The following is a 21,013-nucleotide window of genomic DNA, read 5'->3' on the forward strand; positions in this document are numbered from 1 at the left end:
TTTTAACCACTGCCCCACCAGGGACGTCCTTTTCACAGGTTCTTATTGGCCTGTTGATGTTCTTCTTTGTAATGTTCTATCATAGTTTTATTTTTAACAGACTATGTCTAGATGTAGGTATTCTTTTGTTTATTTTTCCTAGAACATGATGAGTCCTTTCAGTCATCAAGGGAAAGTTTTAGTCTCTGGCTTCCATATCTATCATCTCCTCTTTCCTTATTTTTGTGTTTTTGCATTTTTTATACCGATTTTTCATTTTAATATGATTCACCCACAACTTCAATTATGCTTTTACTGCCTTGAGTGATTTTAATTCTGCTGTGTGTCTTTTGTTTCCTCACTATCCTTTCTTAGTGTATGATTAAAAGCACAGGCCATGAAGTCAAATTGTCAGAGCTTGAATCCTGGCTTCAGTATTTACTAGTTGGGTGACTTTGAGCAAGTTCCCTAATATCTCTCAGTTTCCTCAATTATGAAATGAGGGCAATGATAATACTATGCATTCATGGTGTTCTTGTAAGAATTAAACAGGTTAACACATGTAAAAGCATTTAGAATAAAGCGTGGTACACAGGAAGTGTTAAATAAATATTAGCAACTTTTATTGCTGTTTTTCTCCTCCTCATCATCTCTGTTAGCTCATTCATCTCCCTTTTTTAATCTCATTTTGCCTTTTCATCTAAGCCTATTTTTTCCTTATGGTTTTCTATTCCTATTTCATGGAAAAATTATGTCTTTTGGCACCCTATTTAGGATATCAAACAGTTTTCTGAAATTTGGTTGTGAGTCCTGCATTAAACAAGGTTCAGAGGTATACTCTTCAATTTTAATCTCCATATTATATTCCTTTACATTGCAACATTTTTTCACAGGTTCCATGTGTTATTGTCTGCTTCCCCATGCTTCAAGATCAATCTCTTCATGCTCTGTGTCAGCAAATTGGTACATGAAGTACCCTTGACCCCATTCTTGGTTCACTTTGTGGCAACATCTTTCCTTTCCTTCTGTAGCTGAGCTAATTATGTGCACAGCTTCCAAGTTCCCTACAGCATCTCCTGCCTACTGTAATGGGCTCGTCTCCTTCTTCCATGTCCTATTCAACTGATGCAGTATTAAAAAGACCCCATAATTTCCAGCGTGTACTGCAGACTAGTTTCTTCATATACCTTCTTTTGCAACAACTACTCTACTTAAAAGTAGGTTTGGGGCCTCCCTGGTGGCGCAGTGGTTGAGAGTCCGCCTGCCGATGCAGGGGATACGGGTTCGTGCCCCGGTCTGGGAGGATCCCATATGCCGCGGAGCGGCTGGGCCCGTGAGCCATGGCCTCTGGGCCTGCGCGTCCGGAGCCTGTGCTCCGCAACGGGAGAGGCCACAACAGTGAGAGGCCCGCATACCGCAAAAAGAAAAAAAAAAAAAAAAAAAAAAAAAAAGTAGGTTTGGTTCTGAAAAAGCTGTTTGTAAGAGCAAAATGACACCTTACAAGTGACCAATGTGAACATATCCATTGAAAGTTAAGCTTTACTTTTGTCTCCATTGTAATCATACATCTCTCTTTTTGCTGGTTTTCAAAACTCTCCACTACTTTTGGACATGATAAGGGTAAATGGTATTCATAACCCCCCTTTAAAAAAACCCAAATGCTGTAAACTCTAGAGTCAGGAACAATGGGATGGCCAAGATCCAAAAACCACATGTGATCAACTAATGCCATCTGTTGGAAGCAGCCTTTTTATTTGTTTCATCTGTGAACATTCTAAAAAAGGACATTTTTGAACTGAGGAGCGACTGTGCTTCTTTACCTTGGAAGACCATACCTCACTGAATTTAAAGTGCCACGACTATCTCCTTCCTCATTGTGGTCTGGGACCCTGCCACCCCTATCAGCTGTAGAAAGATGGCCTGGCAAGGCAAGGATGAGAAAAAAATGAGACAGTTCTTCCAGTTCTCCCAGAGTAGTACCTGGCAGGGCAAAGCAACAGCTGCCTAATTTTCTATGTGGGATGTCACCTGCATCTCTGCATCTCTGTATCCGGGGGTGGGGGGAGGGGGGACTAGGAGTATACCCAGTGGGCCTGTTGCTCTTTCTCATGCAGTCTCTTGAGGTAAAATTTCTCAGTCCAACTCATCTACTATTTAGTTAGAGGAGATTCTGCCTAGGTTCTTTTAGTCTTTGTTTTCAGTGACATTATTCCATTCCTTTCTCTTGTGCCTTCCTAAATATTTTACAATAGGAAATTACAAAGCTCCTAGAACCCATTTGAATTCAAAGATGTGTTTTAATTGCCAAGTGTGAATTCGTTCTAATATAACAGCTTTATTGAGGTATAATTTACATATCATAAAATTCATTCATTTAAGTGAGCAAATCAGTGGTTTTTAGCAAATTTGCCTAGTTGTGCAACTGTCTAATCCAATTTTAGAATATTGGAACATTAAAACAAATTTAGAACATTGATCACCCCAGTAAGATCCTTCATGCCCATTTTCAATGAATCCCTGTTCCCATCCTCAGCCCCAGGCAACCATTCATCTGCTCTCTATAGATTTGCCTTTTCTGGACATTTCAAATGCATGGAATCATGTAGTATGTGGCCTCTTGATCTGGCTTTGATTTTACTTTCTTATTACCATCTTAAAAAGCTTAAAATGTCTTTCTAGCCTTTCCACAGGGTTTAAAATTCTCATGGTGAGAGCTCCAGGGAGGCCTTCTCTGACCTCAGGGGATGTTGTTTTCTGGGCTTTTCATGATCTAGGAGCCTTGGGGCACATGGATCTCTCAAATAAGTGCTGAAGGAACTGTGTTGGGGAATGCACACTAAGGAAAGCCAGCAGTCCTTTGGGGAATTCCCTCAAGGTTGGGTTAACATCATCTAACATTGATCTTTATTTGTCTAGAAGTGCTAAATTTCCCTTTATTCTTTTGTTTGTTTTTTCATTTTTTTAAAGTCTTTATTGAATTTGTTACAATATTGCTTCTGTTTTATGTTTTGGATTTTTGGCCATGAGGCATGTGGGATCTTAGCTCCCTGACCAGGGATCGAACCCGTACCCCCTGCGTTTGAAGGTGAAGTCTTAACCACTGGACTGCCAGGGAAGTCCCCCATTGTGTGTCTTTTGAAAACCCACTCACCTCTCTGTTGAAGTTTATCTTGTTCTCCCAAGTGAAGGCGAGGAAAACAGCTGGGGCAGGGGGTGGTCAGAGGTGATAGAACTAATTTGTCTTCCTGGATTTCTACTACTATTCTCCCCATTCCACCCCTTCACTTGCATGAGTTTGAGTTAAAATCACAGTGCAGAGCGAACAGGAGCACTACTCTGATGAGGACCAAACAGACCTAGAGCTAAATGTTCTCAAGTGCCTCTCTGTGTGCCCACAGCTATGCTAAATGTCTGACACATATATCTCATTCACCTTCCACAGGGATTCTCTAAGCTTTATATCAAATCAGGCCCATTTTACAGATATGCAAATGGTAACCTTGGCCAAGATCACACAGCAGTAAATCCACTTTTACTCAGTTGGACCTTTTCTCCTTGGCCAAAATGTTCCTGTATCAAGCCACAAATTAACTCTAGCTAATAACATCAGCAAGAGAAGGGGATAAATGCTTTTCTGAATCATGCTTTTTCTATCTCTTTTTTTATTATAAAAACAATTTAATTCTATTAAATAAAAATGATCAGGGCTTCCCTGGTGGCCAAGTGGTTGAGAGTCTGCCTGCTGATGCAGGGGACACGGGTTCGTGCCCCGGTCTGGGAAGATCCCACATGCCGCGGAGCGGCTGGGCCCGTGAGCCATGCCCGCTGAGCCTGCGCGTCCGGAGCCTGTGCTCCGCAACGGGAGAGGCCACAACAGTGAGAGGCCCGCGTACTGCAAAAAAAAAAAAAAAAAAAAAAAAATGATCAAAAATATTTTTGTTCATACCACACTATCACAAGTATTTCAGTTTTCAAAATATCTTTCTCTATCTTGTCCATCTGCTTTCATCTCTTTATATAGTGGCCATAATGGTATATATTCCATTATTATTATTATTATTTTTTCTGCAGTATGCAGGCCTCTCACTGCTGTGGCCTCTCCCGTTGCGGAGCACAGGCTCCAGACGCGCAGGCTCAGCGGCCACGGCTCACGGGCCCAGCTGCTCCGCAGCATGTGGGATCCTCCCAGACCAGGGCATGAACCCGTGTCCCCTGCATCGGCAGGCAGACTCCCAACCACTGCACCACCAGGGAAGCCCTATATGTTCCATTTTTTATTCTTCTATTTTATCTGTCATTGTTTCTTGAATGTATTTTTCTATATTAATACTTAGATTTTGTAGCTATCATTTTTAAGTATTTAATAGATAATTTATTTTAAAACTTCACGTTTTAGTTTTCTATTTTACTTAAGTATTAATTGGGTATATATCTCATTATCTTCCCCTTAGTTCTAGATAATGTGAATTCTCTTCTTAAGATCACTTCATCTCTCTAGAATGTGCATCTACATCATTGTCCCTAGTTCTCTTTTTTTTTAATATATTTTATTTCTTTATTTATTTATTTTGGATCTGTTGGGTCTTCGTTGCTGCACGCCGGCTTTCCCCAGTTGCAGCAAGCAGGGGCTACTCTTCGCTACGGTGTGCAGGCCTCTCATTGCAGTAGTTTCTCTTGTTGCAGAGCACGGGCTCTAGGTGCATGGGCTTCAGTAGTTGCAGCATGCAGGCTCAGTAGTTGTGGCACACGGGCTCTAAAGCACAGGCTCCGTAGCTGTGGCACACGGGCTTAGTTGCTCTGCAGCATGTGGGATCTTCCTGGACCAGGGCTTGAACCCGTGTCCCCTGCATTGGCTGGCGGATTCTTAACTACTGCACCATCAGGGAAGTCCCTCTCTTTTTTTTAATTGAAGTATAGTTGATTTACACTGCTTCAGGTGTACAGCAAAGTGATTCAGTTATATATATATATAAATATATTTATATAAACACACATATATATGCATATGGCTATTCTTTTTCAGATTCTTTTCCATTACAGGTTTTTACAAGATACTGAATATAGTTCCCTGTGCTATATAGTAGGTTCTTGTTGTTTACCTATCTTAGATTTAGTGGTATCTGTTAATCCCAAATTCTTAATTTATCCCTCCCCCCCCTTTCCCCTTTGGTAACCATAAGTTTGTTTTCTATGTCTGTGCATCTATTTCTGTTTTGTAAATAATGTAATTACCATTTTAATGACTGCAAAATATTCCATTCATTTTATAAGACATAATTTTGACTGGTCTTCTAATGTGGGACATGTAAATTATTTTCAAATTTTTATTATCACAGATGGTGCTGTATACTCATGTATTGAGATTATTTTCATTATGAATTATTTCCTTATGATAAATTCCCAGAATGTGATTTCTGACTTGGACTAGAGACATTTTTGTAGCTCTGTAAGCATAGTGCCAGATTGCTTTCTAAAAGTGTTGTACCAGGTTGACTTCTAGGTAGAGCTGCACAGTGACGTAGGATAATAGAAACTCTCTCCTATAATACATAATGATATGAACAATAACAACAGTTTAAGCCTAAAAATTTCCCAGTTACAGCATGATTCTTTAAACATTGAGAAGTAGAGGATAAGGAGAGAAACAAAAGATCCTGCATGTTGTATCTCTCAACCCAGAACCCACAACCCCACTGTCCTTCTAAAAGTGATGCTGAGAGGAAAGGGAGTGAGTTGACAAAATTCTGAGAGTTCTCACTGGTAATCACCAGTGTGGAAAAAGCAGATGGCAGTGGTGACTGGGCAGCTGCAAAAAAAATGTCTAAGAGAAACCTTTGAGCATGAAACCCCTCCATAATTTGGTAGAACCTTATTAGGAGTGGGAGAAACTACCAGGGTTTGCATCTTCCGGAGCTCCATGCTGAGTGGGGGATGTGAGCTGAATTTTTCAGGAGTGAATCATGTCTCTAACTGGGGTGGGAGTGGGATGGACCCATGGTTCTGGAAAATTGGCCAAATTTTAGAAAGAGAGTGCAAAGCCCAGGTTTCCTGGCAAGGGCAACTGAGTATTTCCTTTTACCCAACCCCTGTACCCTCAGGCTACAGAAAAGAAATCCACACAAATCCACACACCAGTCCTTGAATTGTGGCCAAGAAAGTGAGGGAAATAAACTCACCCTAGATAATGGTGGGGAAAATGTCAAGATTTTACCTGATTATATCAGAGTAAGAACATCAGAAAGAAAGAGACAGAGACAGAGAATGAGAATCTAAAAGAAAAACATGACCTAAGAAACATAAATTATTTGTGTTGTAAGAACTTAGTAATAATATAAATTTAATTTTTAAAATTTATAGATGAACAATGTGCTACTGGCAAAGGGATAGATATATAGATCAATGGAATAGAATTGAGAGTCCAGAGATAAGCCCCTCATATTTATAGTGACTTGATTTTTGACAAGGGTACCAAGATAATTTTATGGAAAAAGAATAATCCTTTCAACACATGGTGCTGGAATAAATGAATATACACATGTAAAATAATGAATTTGGACCTCTACTTTACACCATGGTCAAAAATTAACTCAAAATGGATCAAAGATCTAAATTCAAAAGTTAAAATTATGAAAGCTTAGAAGAAAACATAGGTGCAAATGTTCATGACCTTGGACTAGGCAACAATGTCTTAGGACACCAAAAGCACAAGCAACAAAAGAAAAAATAGTTAAACTGAACTTCATCAAAATTTAAAACTTTTGTGCTTCATAGGACAACATCAAGAAAGTGAAAAGACAACTCACAGAATGGGTGAAAATTTTTTTGCAAATCATATATCTGATAAGGGACTTGTATACAGAATGTATAAAGAAGTATTATAATTCAATGATAAAAAGATAAATAACACAATTTTTAAATGGGCAAAGTAACTGAATAGACATTTCTCCAAAGAAGATATATAAAGGGCCAATAAGCACATGACAAGAACTCAGCATTACTAGCATTATTAGCCATCAGGAAAATGCAAATCAAAAACATGAGATACGGGGCTTCCCTGGTGGCGCAGTGGTTGAGAATCTGCCTGCCAATGCAGGGGACACGGGTTCGAGCCCTGGTCTGGGAGGATCCCACATGCCGCGGAGCAACTGGGCCTGTGAGCCACAACTACTGAGCCTGCGTGTCTGGAGCCTGTGCTCCACAACAAGAGAGGCCGCGACAGTGAGAGGCCCGCACACCGCGATGAAGAGTGGCCCCCGCTCGCTGCAACTAGGGAAAGCCCCCACACAGAAATGAAACCCCAACACAGCCCAAAAAATTAATTAATTAATTAATTTTAAAAAAAGAACGAGATACAAACTCACAACTACAATGAGAATAATAAAAAAGATGGAAAACAACAAGTGTTGGTGAGAATGTGGGAAAATTGGAATGCCCACATGTTATAATGGAAATGTAAAATAGTACAGCAGCTTTGGAAAACAGCATTTGGCAGTTCCTCAAAAGTTAAACATAGAGTTACCATACGACCAAGCAATTCCACTCCTAGATATATTCCCAAGAGAAATAAAAACAGATGTCTACACAAAGACTTGTACACAAATGTTCATAACAGCATAATTCATAATGATCAAAAAGTGGAAACAATCCAAATGTCCATCAACTGATGAATGAATAAATAAAATATAGTATATCCATCCAATTAAACATTATTCAACAATAAGAAGAAATGAAGTAATAATACATGATACAACGTGGATAAACCTTAAAAACATTATGATGAGTAAAAGAAGCCAACCAGGGCTTCCCTGGTGGCGCAGTGGTTGGGTGTCCGCCTGCCGATGCAGGGGACGCGGGTTCGTGCCCCTATCCCGGAGGATCCCACATGCCGCGGAGCGGCTGGGCCCGCGAGCCATGGCCGCGGAGCCTGTGTTTCCGGAGCCTGTGCTCCGCAACGGGAGAGGCCACAGCAGTGAGAGGCCCGCGTACAGCAAAAAAAAAAAAAAACAAAAAAAGAAGCCAACCACAAAAGAACATCTATTGGATGACTTCAATTATATGAAATGTCCAGAATAGCAAATCTATAGAGACAGAAAGTATGTTAGTGGTTGCCTAGTGTTGTGGGCAAGCGGGGAGATGAGGGACGAGAAGAGGATTTGGGAGGTGACAGCTAAGAGGTATGAGGTTTCTTTTTGGTGCAATGAAATGTTCTAAAATTGATTATGGTAATGACTGTACAACTCTGTGAATATTAGTATATTCATACATACATGTATTTTTAGTAAACGATTGAATTGTACATTGAAATGGGTGAATTATATCATGTGTGAATTATATCTTAATAAATCTGTCATTTTAAAGTTTGTAGATGAGGTGATAAAACCACAGAATCAGAGAAAAAGAGGGGTTGAGAAACCAAAGAAACAAATTGAGACCTAAACAATGCTATTAATGATCTAATAAATTAGAACCAGCAAGCAATAAAGCATACAAGTCTAGACAGCTAACAAATGGCTTAGAGGAGAGGTTTCAGATAACTACACTTGCTACAGAAGACGAAGTCTAAGAGCAATTATAAAGAATATGATTAATATGGAGACCAAACAGTGCTAATTCCTTTAGTAGGTAACCCAATAAATAGCGTAGACAATATATACTAAGATATAAATGCAGAAATTTTTCCTAAAATGAAGAACTGCTTCTGTAAATTTTAAGAGTATGCTGTATTCCAAGAAAAACTGATACAGAATACTTCACCAAAAGAAATAATATGATTAAATTATTGGACTTCCAGGATAAAAGAGATTCCATCATGCATCTGTATAGGAAAGAAAAATCAATAAAAGTGGAAATATCTGATGGGCCTCAAACTTCTACACAGCAACCTAGAATGCAAGAAAACACGCTGGAACAATGGTCTGCAACATTCTGAAGGAAAGAAAATGTGACATAAGAATACTACTCTCGGGCTTTCCTGGTGGCGCAGTGGTTGAGAGTCCACCTGCCGATGCAGGGGACGGGGGTTCGTGCCCCGGTCCGGGAAGATCCCACATGCCGCAGAGCGTCTAGGCCCGTGAGCCATGGCCACTGAGCCTGCACGTCCGGAGCCTGTGCTCCGCAACGGGAGAGGCCACAACAGTGAGAGGCCCGCGTACCGCAAAAAAAAAAAAGTTTTCCTCATAAGAAAAACAATTCTATGTATGGTGACAGATTTTATAAGAATAGAATTATTTGATATTATATGCATTATATATTACATATACAATCTTTATTAATATAATTTTATAATGTGATCAGTTCACTGTGTATATAAATATTGAATCGTTATATTTTATACCTGAAATTAATATAATGTTATTTGTCAATTATACCTCAACTGAATTAAAAAAAAAAAGAAACCACTTTTAGGAACCAATATCTCTTGTAGTGAATAATGATTATCTGAAGTTCAGCAGGTGCTTCAGTTTCATTTTAGTCTCCTTTTCTTCTAATTTAAGTAAAATTAGATTTAATGTTTTTATTTTTAATAGTATAATATATAAAAATATAATTATATTTTATGTTGTATTAATATAAATCATATATATATACATAGTGTATGATATATAATATCAAATGATCCTATTCTAATAAAATCCTTTCTTTCATCTACCTATACTTCCATCTTTAATATGTTTGTGTGCCTTGAGAGAGTACTGGAAGGGTTGCCATCAAAAGTTACCTCTAGGGCTTCCCTGGTGGCTCAGTGGTTGAGAGTCCGCCTGCTGATGCAGGGGACGCAGGTTCGTACCCCGTTCCGGGAGAATCCCACATGCCACGGAGCTGCCAAGCCCGTGAGCCATGGCCACTGAGCCTGCGCGTCCGGAGCCTGTGCTCCACAGTGGGAGAGGCCACAACAGTGAGAGGCCCGCATACCGCGAAAAAAAAAAAAAAAAAGTTGTCTCTAGATGTGAGATTTGGAGTGATTTGTTTTCTTCCTTTTTTGCTCTTTTCAATACTTCCTCTTTATATTATTAAGAATAATTATTTGTATAATTAGCACCGATTATTTTTATACATATAATAAAGTTATTACTCTTTATAAGGTGTTGTTCCAGGTTATACCATTACACAACTATGCCAGTACTGGTAGGTATACATTTCAGATGCCTATGGCTGAGGTAGTTAAATACCTCAAATATGAAATGTAAACCCCTGATGTACTAATAACCTATTCTATTTCTTTGGGTCCAGGAAGCATCTATGATTTTTATTTCCTCAAGCGGGTGGTGGACATTGGTACACATGGACAGAGTATATCACTAAAGAGGAGGAAAATATCCCAGCAGATGCAAAGGTAAAAGAGAGTTATTGGCCATGGAACTTTGGTAATGACCTGATATTCAGCAAAGTGGAGAGGTTAACAGCAGGTCTGTGTTAGCATTTTTAAGAACTTACTTTAGAAAAAGGTTCAAACATGAGCTGGACTGAGCCTTCAAAACATGGACTTTAGAATCAGAGAGTCCCAGATTCCTTACTCAGCCTTCACTCTCTCTGCCTCAATTTACTCAACTACACAATAGCAGAAAAAAATACCTAAAGGATGGCTGCAAGGATTGAAGACATTATACATGAATTTGTGGCACACACTGTGTGCTAGATTATGCTGTTGCTATTCTGGTTATTATCACTGTCTATAATGCCAGATGGTCATCAGTCCACCTCTCAGATATCTCAGCCAAAAAGATCCTTGCCTTTTCTTTAAAATCCCCAGAGAAAGATTTCTTTAATCAGAATTCTCAGAAAAATGGGTACTGATTAGTAGATTTTCTGGTTAGCAGACAATTCATCTACAACTCCTGCTCATTTCCTTGTGGAAAATTTTTTCCAGATGTGCAATTTCATGCCTCTAGTTGCAGTTATCTAGTGGACATAATTTATCTTTCTGGGGGTGATTGTAGATTGTTCAGGCCCCAGATTGAGTAGTAGGAGGTGGATGGGAAAGTGGAAATACTGACGACAAAGTCAGACACCAGACAGGAGCACAGCTGCTTGTGAAAAGGGTGCAATAAGCAGGAGTGAATGTGTGTTGAGTTCAGGACACACCCTGGAGGTTGAGTCTTGTAAAGAACCCCGCAGCACTGAGGCCCTAAACTTTCATTCTCCTTAAAGAGCTTCATCACCTGAGTTCCAGGGGTTTGAAATCTTGCTGGATTCATACAAATAAAAGTCCAATGCAGAAAATATTTTAGTTCTGCTGGGAATTTTTCCTTTGTCAAAAAATTGTTCTAGCCCCTGAAAATAAAAATCTAAGAAACAAATCCTGCTTTAAATTCCTAGTCTTGGTACTTGGTTCTGCATTCAGTATCACTTACTGGCTATGTGCCTTTGGACAAGTTAGCCAGCCATCCTCCAGTCTCAATTTTTTCATTTGAAAAAGTGAGCTAATAATATACCTGCCTCAGAGGGTTATTGGGAAAGCTGCAGGGAATAACAGAGGCAAAACATCTATAGCTCAACACCCGTTAATTCTCTTCCTCACCACTTCAATTCCTTTGTTCTATCTGCTCCTTAATTTTTTTTTTTTTTTTTTTTTTGCGGTACACGGGCCTCTCACTGTTGTGGCCTCTCCCGTTGTGGAGCACAGGCTCCAGACGTGCAGGCTCAGCGGCCATGGCTCACGGGCCCAGCCGCTCCGCGGCATGTGGGATCTTCCCGGACTGGGGCACAAACCTGTGTCCCCTGCATCGGCAGGCGGACTGTCAACCACTGCGCCACCAGGGAAGCCCCCTGCTCCTTTTACTTTGATCAAGTTATTTATCAAAAGAAGCCAAGACTTTGTCTACCAATATACACAAGGCCACCATGTTGCACAGTCCCTGTTGGTGCCACTTGCATTATGGTCTAGTTTTGCTTTAGGAGCACCATTTACATAAACCATAGTGTGAATGGTGCTCCCTAGAGTTGCACAACACAGGGGCTCCATGTTCACTAGCCCCTTCTAGTCTAGACATTTAAGTAATAGACATATAAGTAATAGGGATTCCAGGAGCTCAAGACCAAGCCCTTAGAGCCCAATTGGAGCCTGAATACCAGGAATAGTATTGCAATTTACATATTGGAAAAGGAGTTAATAGGAACAACCAAGAATCTGAGCATTAGGAAAAGCAGATGAGGAACAAGCACAGGGAATAGGGGTCAAGGGTCACACCTAACCTTTCTTGAACAAGCAGTATAGGTGGCGTATGGGAGGTGGATCTTTCCTGGGGCAAGGCAGACAGCTTGGTTCAGAGCAGTGGTCTCAGACGGCAGTAGCTATAGACCCATCCTTACTGTAATTGGTGTTTATAATATGACATTTCAGTGGTTAAGAATATAAACCTTGGAATCAGACAAACTGGAATTAAAATCCTTGCATTTCCACTTACTTGGTGTGTAAGTGAACTCTGTATCTCAGTTTCCTCATCTCTAAAACAGAGTTTCCTCATCTCTAAAATGCCCATATTTACATGCAAGATTTAATTTCATCCTCAAAACAGCTCAGTGAACTAGTTGCCATTATTATCCCCATTTTACAGATGAAGAAACTAAGGCCCCTGGAGAGGTATAATACTTAAAATCATAAAGATAAATAGGAGATGGAGCTGAATGGATAGTAAGGATAGAACCCAAGTCTCCTGAATTCTAAGACCCAATCTCCTGGGCTCAGTACCAAGACTCACCATGTCTTTGTGGCACAGGTCTCAGAACTCATCATCCCCACAATGGAAACAGCCCAGCAGTCCTTCTTCTTGAAAACCTACCTGGACCATGAGATTCCAATGCTGTTCGTAGGACCCACGGGCACTGGCAAATCAGTCATCACCAACAACTTCCTTTTCCACCTTCCCAAAAATACTTATCTGCCCAACTGCATCAATTTCTCTGCCAGAACTTCAGCCAGTCAGACCCAGGATATCATGTCCAAGCTGGATCGATGGCGGAAGGGCCTTTTTGGGCCTCCCATAGGGAAGAAAGCAGTGGTATTTGTGGGTAAGGCATTGGCCTGGATCTGGACACACCAAATTCTTCTAAGCTGCAGCAAAACAGAATCTCCCCTTGTAGGGCCACTGTATAGTCCTTTTACTCTCTCTGGGAGATAAAATATTTCTGGTTAATATAATTCAGCATTCCTTCCTTCCTTCCTTCCCTCCATCTTTCCATCCCTTCTTCTCTCCCTTCCCTCCCTCTCTTCCTTCTTTCATTTTTTGTTTACTGTCCTTTCCTTCATTCATTACCAAGTATTTGTTAACCATGTACTATAAGCCAAATTTTCAGTAAGTGAGGCACGGTCCAGGCCTTTTTGCCTGAGGGAGGATCCCAGTTTCTCCTGGAATGAAGTTGAGCCCGTGGATCAGGCAAAGTTACTTTGTAGTGAGAAGCAGTTAGGTCCAGAAGGGGATTGTGGTATTTGCCCTCTTGCATCTCCAGAAGCAACTCACACTTTGTGATGAGCTCCTTTTCCATTATGTGCCAGATAAATATGTTATCAGTATATGAAGAAATCTAATAGTTGCTAAATAAGTATTTGTGAAATAAGCACATTGAATTTTCCCAGGATTTTATGTTTACAAAGCACTTCCTCATTTATTTTGCTTGAGCCTCACAGCCCCATCAGTTTATTAGCCACCATTATCACTTTACTAGTCAGTTATTTGAGGCTCCAGAGGTTAAATTCCCTGTTCAGGGTCCAACATCTAGAAAATTCTGGAACCACGAGCCAAAACCAGGTTTCTTGGTGCCAAATACATTATCTTTTCCACTCTCTTACTGCTGACTCATAAAATTCTCATTTAGTAATAGTAATGCCCTGCCCTTCTGGGTTATCTCATGTCCTGTCTTTAAAATTCACGTATTGATAGTAAATGTTGCATGTATTTATATCCTTGCCAATTAGCAACAGCTCCTTAAAGGCAGGGATCCTATTTCGTTTCCCTTTCTTTTCCCCTTTTCTCCTTTCCTCCAATCTTTTCTCCCTTCCTATTTTTATGGTATATCCAAAAACAGATTAAGCTTTTCAGCCAAACAGACCTAGGTCCAAATCTCATTTTTAACCCTAAGCATGTTGTGACCCTAAGCATACTATTCCATGACCTTCAGTTCCTCACCTCTAACATAAAGGTAATACTCTCTTCCTTATAAAGTCATTATTTTGATTAGATGAGATAATATGTATAAAACTCCTAAAATCTTACATGACACAAAATTGGGCATTTAATCAATGTTCATTGGAGTTTATTGAGTGCCTTCTATGTGCCAGGACTGAGCAATATGCTATTTTAGAAAATTAATCCCTACCCTGGAGGAAATATGGGAAAAAATTAAATGTCTGTTTGTTAATGCCAATCCGTCAATAAAGCAGGAGAGCCCAGAACCCAGGAAAAGCTCTTCCATTATTGTGAGAATGTCCACTGGCTGAGCCCTTCCTAGAGTGAGGATGTAACAACTGGGCACAGACTCTCCCATGAAGGGATAATCATCTGCTACCTCCTGTGAGAGCAAAGGATCCCATAGACTTACAATCTGTGGCCATGGCTTCTTTCCCCAGCTGACCTCAACATGCCAGCCAAAGAGATGTATGGGGCCCAGCCCCCCACTGAGCTCCTGAGGCAATGGATTGACCACGGTTACTGGTTTGACAAGAAGGACACAAACAAGCTGGACATCGTTGATGTGCTGCTTGTGACAGCCATGGGCCCCCCTGGTGGAGGAAGAAATGACATTACTGGTACGTGAAGGAGAGAGTTCATTACTCTTCACCCACCCCCTGCAGAGCCAGACCACCTTCATGAATGGAGGATTGGTGCAGGGCACTCATCCTGATGGAAGGTGGAGAAAGGTGTGTTTAGGCTGTAGCCAGAGACACTTGAGTCAGCTTCAAGGAGTGACATTTGAATATTTCATGTTGGTAGTTGTATGAAATAGGATGGGAAGATGAAAAGAGGATTTGAGGAGTCTTTGGCTAGGGCTTAGAGGAACAGAGAGTCCTATGAAGAGGGGAGTTCACTGTGGACAGCATGTGTTCCAGGAGGGAGGCTAGATCAGAGGTTCTCAACTAAGGGTGCATGACAGATTCACCTGTTGTGTTTCTATAATTCTTTGGATTGTCAGAGATAGCACACCTAACCAAAAGTGGCCTAAGGAAAATCATAATGATAATAAACAAACAAATAAATAAGATTTTTTCCCCTGTCATCTAACACTTCAGGAATATATTTTGCTTCAGGTGCAACTTGATCCATCTAGGTCTACAGATTTTCATACTTTTATTCTGAGATACATCCTTGGTTAAGAATCTTAATGCCATTTCCAGACTTAAGATTCTGTGACCTTGCTCTCCCCTGTGGCATTTGTCTTTTTCATTTGTAAAATAAGGAAAATAAGGGTGATTTTACTTGGGTACACAAACCCATCACCTTCCACTTCAAGTACAGAGTCCCGGGGTACCTTTGCCTTGGGTTTGAATATAACAGGATCTCAGGCACTTAGCGTCTATAAATTCAACACTTCTCTCACTAGTGAGAGGGAGAGGAACTTGGTATATTACTTTTCTCTAAGACCTAGTCAGTCATTCAATAGGAGAAAATATTTGCAAACCATCTCTCTGATAAGGATTTAATATACAAACTATGTAAGGAATTCATACGACTCAATAGCTAAACAACAAACAATCTGATTTGAAAATGGATAGAGAATTCGAATAGACATTTTTCTAAAGAAGACATACAAATGGCTAAGATGTTCAATATTGCTAATTATTAGAGAAATGAAAATCAGAATCACAGTGAGATATCACCTCACACCTGATAGAATGGCTATTAACAAAAAGTCAAGAGATAACAAGTGCCCTTGTACACTGTTGGTGGGAATGTAAATTGGTGCAGCCACTATGAAAAACAGTAGGAGGTTCCTCAAGAAATTAAAAATAACACTACTATATGATCCAGCAATGCCACTTCTGGGTATATCTGAAGGAAATGAAATCACCATCTTGAAGAAATATCTGCACTCCCATGTTCATTGCAACATTATTCACAATAGTCAAGTCATGGAAACAACCAAAGGGTCCATCGATGGATGAATGGATAAAGGTGTGTATACACACACACACACACACACACACACACAATGGGATATTATTCAGCCATAAAAAAGAATGAAATCCTACCCTTTGTGACAACATGGATGGACCATGAGAACATTATGCTAAGTGAAATAAGTCAGAGAAAAACAAATACTATATGATATCACTTACATGTGGTATCTAAAAAAGCCAAACTCATAGAAACAGGAGTAGAATGGTGGTTGCCAGGGGTTAGGGGATGGGGGAAATGGGGAGATGTTGGTCAAAGGGTACAAATTTCCAGTTATAAGATGAATAAGCTTTGGGAATCTAATGTATAGCATGGTGACTCTAGTTAACAACAACAGCAACAATGGAATTGTTACTTAACCTTATTGTGGCAATCATTTTGCAATATCTATATGCATCAAATCATCATGTTGTAAACCTTCAGCTTATATATGTTATATGTCAATTATATCTCAACAAAACTGGCAGGGGGTGGAGATCTATTCAAAAGGGAATATCTGTTTCCAGTACATATCATGGAAATAGTAATTATTAACATTTGTGCAGCAATTGACAGTTTTCAGGCTATGTCACATATATGACATTTGAAAAGATCCTATAATAAAGACCAGTTTCCAAAGTCTGCCAGGAACACATTGTAGTCAAGTGAAATTGGGTTTATTAATTTGCTGCAGAAAGGGTGTCTGCACAGCATGGAGAACCATGAGAGTGCCTGGTGAAAGAGAGTTAAATGGGCTTATGCTGGGTGATGTGAGGAAAGGCTTAAGGAACCAGGGACTCTGTTTGGGATTGGGTAATCTCAAGAAGTGGGGACAATTTGATGAGTGGGTATCTTAATTTTTTTCTCTGCTTGGTAAAGAAGTAGAGTCACTCATATTAGCTAGGGTGGAAGTTTTCATGGTTTCAGAGCAAATTTGTTTCTATCTTGTTCCATCATAGCTAGGGAGTGACATCATCTGATGTTGATATTTAATGAAATTGTGTTCAGTGGAGAACTAACAGCCTAGCTGATATTTGCCAGACCAGCTGCCAGCTTTCAGGGCTGAGATGGGAAACCTGAAGCTCAAGGCAATATAGTATGGTGGTTGAGAGTATGGCTTGGCAGAAGACTGATCTGGGTTTAGGTAACATTAACAAACATTAAGTACTATTAGTATCCTTATCATCAAAAGAGTAAGTGAATTTCTCAAGTTCACACAACTGTAAATGGTTCCATATCAATGTGTAAAATATTATTCTGGCTTTTTTTTTTAAAAAAAGAAAAACCTACAAATGTCAATACATAAGTATAGTGGAGTGTATATATATATATATATATATATATATATATATATATATATATATATATAATATGTACTGACACATGTATTTTCCTTTTTTAAAAAAATGCCATATATATATATATATTGAAAAGAGTTTTGGGAAAAATGGCAGCAACTGTGCCAGAATCATCATTTTTGGCTCTTTCCAAATTCCCATAAACAGAGCAACTAGATAGCAAAACCAAAAACCTATAAACAACATTTACAACAAAACTAGTTGGCAGAGTACTCCCCACATATTCTAAAGTATAATTGGTGGGAACAAACCACTGGCAGTTACAAGACCCACATGTTATCTGCATCTGTGCGGGAGAAAGCAGAGGGAAGTATTGAGACAGCTAACAGACCTGAGAATGGTTGAACCCCAAAGTAGCAAACAGATATTCACTGATAAGCATGGCAGCCAATTTGAGAACAGGAGCTGAAGTTGGCAGGACTTTTACCTTCTCAAGTAACAAGTAAGCACAATGAACCTGCAGTGAGCTCTGAGGGACTAGAGCATTATAGCCAGTTGTGATTTCTCTAAACTAACAACCCAGGTCTCCCATACAAGGTGAGACCCTGCACTGAAGAGAAACTGGAGTTGAATCAGAATTGAGCAAGTTAAGATTACTAGAAACAAAGGAAAGAGAAGGTCAAAATGAGAGTGAGAGAGAGGAACAGAGGCAGGAAAGTTCAGAAATCAAGTCACTATATTTTTGAACACTTAAGAAATCAACAGAAAAGGAAACTTTGTGGAGTTAGAAAAGCCATCTGAGTCAAGCCTTCTCTAATTGCATATATAAAAATGAGCAAAGAAAAGTATTGAGGTCATGTTTCATAAAAATTAATGTAGGAAGGAAGAGAATAGAGAAAAACACCCCTACTTCAAAAGCACAACAGAAAGACGTACTTTAAAAACTTTAATCTATTACTTCAAAATAATCTGAAAGACATTGATGAGATAATACAAGACAGGAAAGAATGACATAAATCAGAATTAGAAAAACTTAGAAATTAAATGATGGAACTCAAGAATTAGGGGAAAAAGTTACCTTAGAAATGAAGCCAAAACTAAAAGGAGCAAAAATAGAATAAATACAATCAGTAATGCCTTAAGAAATAAAAAATTAGAAGGAATTTTTAAATCAGAAAATAAATAAAGACATACTACAACATGGATGAACCTTAAAGACATTATGTTAGTGAAATAAGCCAGTTACAAAAGGACAAATATTGTATGATTTCACTTATAAGAGGTACTAAGGTTCACAGGGACAAAAAGTAGAATGGTTGTTAGCAGAGGCTAGGGAGAGGGAAATGGGAAGTTAGTGCTTAATGAGTTTCAGTTTCAGAAGATGAAAAGATTCTGGAGATAGGTGGTGGTGATGTTCACACAACAGTGTGAATGTGCTTGATGCCACTAAACTGTACACTTAAAAAATGGCTAAAGTGGTAAATTTTATGTTATGTATATTTTATCACAATAAAATTTTTTTCTAGAAATGAAGAAAGGAACTAAAAGGTTTGAGAGAAAGTAACAAATATTAAAGTTAGGTAGAGAAAATCCAGCATACAACTAACAGGAGTGTCTAAAGAAGAAAACCGAAGTTTCTTCGAAGAAGAAAACAGAACTAATAATAAAAGCTATAATCCAATAAAATGCGCCCCCCAAAAAAGTATTTTTGAAAATTACATATTGAAAAGGTACATTGTGTACCTAAGAATACAGACTCAAAAATGATCATTACCAAGACTAGTAAAATCACTGGACTTTAAAGAAAAAGAAAATTAGATCATCTTAAGAATTTTCAACTGCAATCTTTATGCTAGAGAAAACAGAATAACATATTTATGATACTTGAGGGAATACAATGAGAGTCAAGGCTTTTATTGCCAGCAAAGCTGACCTTCAAGTATAAAATAAAAACTATTATCAACATGCAAGAACTCAGAGACTTATTTCCATAAGCCCTTTCTCAGGAATCTGTTAGAAAATGGGTTTCACATGATCAAAATAGCTATAAAGAGATCAATATAACAACTGGTAGTGAGCATTACTTAATGTGGTTATTTGTTGAACTAAGACTACATGGGAGAGATTATAACATATAAAGCCTATATGATCTGATGATGTAGACATTGAACAGTTGAAAATGGAGGGGGATGAGGATAGCACATACAAGAAGTTTTAAACTCTTCCATTATAGTAATTGGTGGCGGTAGTATATTCTTATTCTGAGTGTGTTGTATGTATAAAGTAGGATTATATGAATGAGTAACTATAGTATTGTGTCCTTGTGTCCTTGAGAACCAGGACTCAGTGTGGAGAAAAGGAAATCAAGACGTAATATAGAAGAAGTTAAGAAAAAGCTCCGGAGTCCTAAATTTGAAATATCAGTACTAACTCATGTTCCAGGTCTAAAAAGTAATAACCAACTCATTAACAATAAGAATTCTTAGCACCCAGACTGTGGTCTTGAAATCCAGTTTCCTACTAAAATAAACCAGGCTTCTTGGAGAAATGGCTTATTGCATGTCTGGGGCAGGAAATATACAAGATATGCCTGTAACGTCTTCATATATGCCTGTAACGTTTTCATATATCCAATCATGAGAAAGCTTTCAAAGACTACAGAGTCATGTCAAAAGCATTCAGTTAACAGCACAAGGAGGCTCTAACTGGCAAATATGGGGAAATTTGAGCTTCAACAATGATAGTAATTTAAATGGATTGAAATATATCATAAGATATTTAAATCTATGAATCAGTAATAACAATCATAGCTGGTCATCTTCAGAGGATGATAAAAAACAGTTCATTATCTTGAAAACTGATAAATAAATGGAAAGAAGCAAGCATTTATTTTGACTTTCTTATATGAAGTATACCACTGTATAAGCAAATAGTAGATGAAGGGGAAGTGTCCCTTTCTAAAAATATTCCTAATATTTTAATAAACTATATAGTAAATGAAAAAGAAATAATAGAATCAGAATATCACCATTTGGCAAACTTCAGTGAATTAATGGATCTAGCCATTGAGAATCAGTAGCTACCAACATTGCAAAGGGAGAGACAACATCATGTGCCCTCTGATGAAGGACTACACCACCACCTATAGTCTGGCCAAAGAGATGGAACCTGAATCTGATTAAGTCTCTGGATACAGCTGCAAATTGGTAGGAAATACGAAGGGCAGAGGAACCAAATAAATTACACCATGAATATGCAATCAACAAAGTCCTGACTGTGGAAACTTCTACAGATCAAACAGTCCAGCTATTCAAAAGAAGATAAAAGAAAGGGATGGAGGGGGGAACCTATAGATTAAAAGAGACTTAAAAGACATATCAATTTTTTTAATTAGTGGGATTAAACTCGTATCTATAAATGAACACATGATTAATAAAGATGCAAGATAGAAATTACTTTAAAAGTCAGGATAGTGGCAACTTTTGGAGGGAGAAATGGAGAGGTCTGTGATTGGGATGGGATATATGGAGGGGCTTCTATAGAGGGCTGGCAAAGTTGTATTTCTTGACATGGATGGTAGATGTAAGGATGTTAACTTTATAATGATTCACTAAACTATACATTTGTTTTGTGTGGTTTTCTATATCT

At 38.8% G+C, this 21,013-nt stretch overlaps 1 protein-coding gene across 1 annotated transcript in view; it reads left to right on the plus strand.

Moving 5' to 3' along the window:
- Window positions 1-21,013, plus strand: part of DNAH3 (dynein axonemal heavy chain 3) — a 192,218-nt gene that overhangs the window by 118,715 nt on the left and 52,490 nt on the right. Inside the window, 4 exon segments of the mRNA XM_081255161.1 lie at window positions 10,210-10,236; window positions 10,239-10,312; window positions 12,696-12,987; window positions 14,543-14,722. Coding sequence (XP_081111287.1) covers window positions 10,210-10,236; window positions 10,239-10,312; window positions 12,696-12,987; window positions 14,543-14,722 — 573 coding nt within the window.

Source organism: Mesoplodon bidens (genome assembly GCF_964165515.1).
Source record: "Mesoplodon bidens genome assembly, chromosome: 15".
Taxonomy (NCBI): domain Eukaryota; kingdom Metazoa; phylum Chordata; class Mammalia; order Artiodactyla; family Ziphiidae; genus Mesoplodon; species Mesoplodon bidens.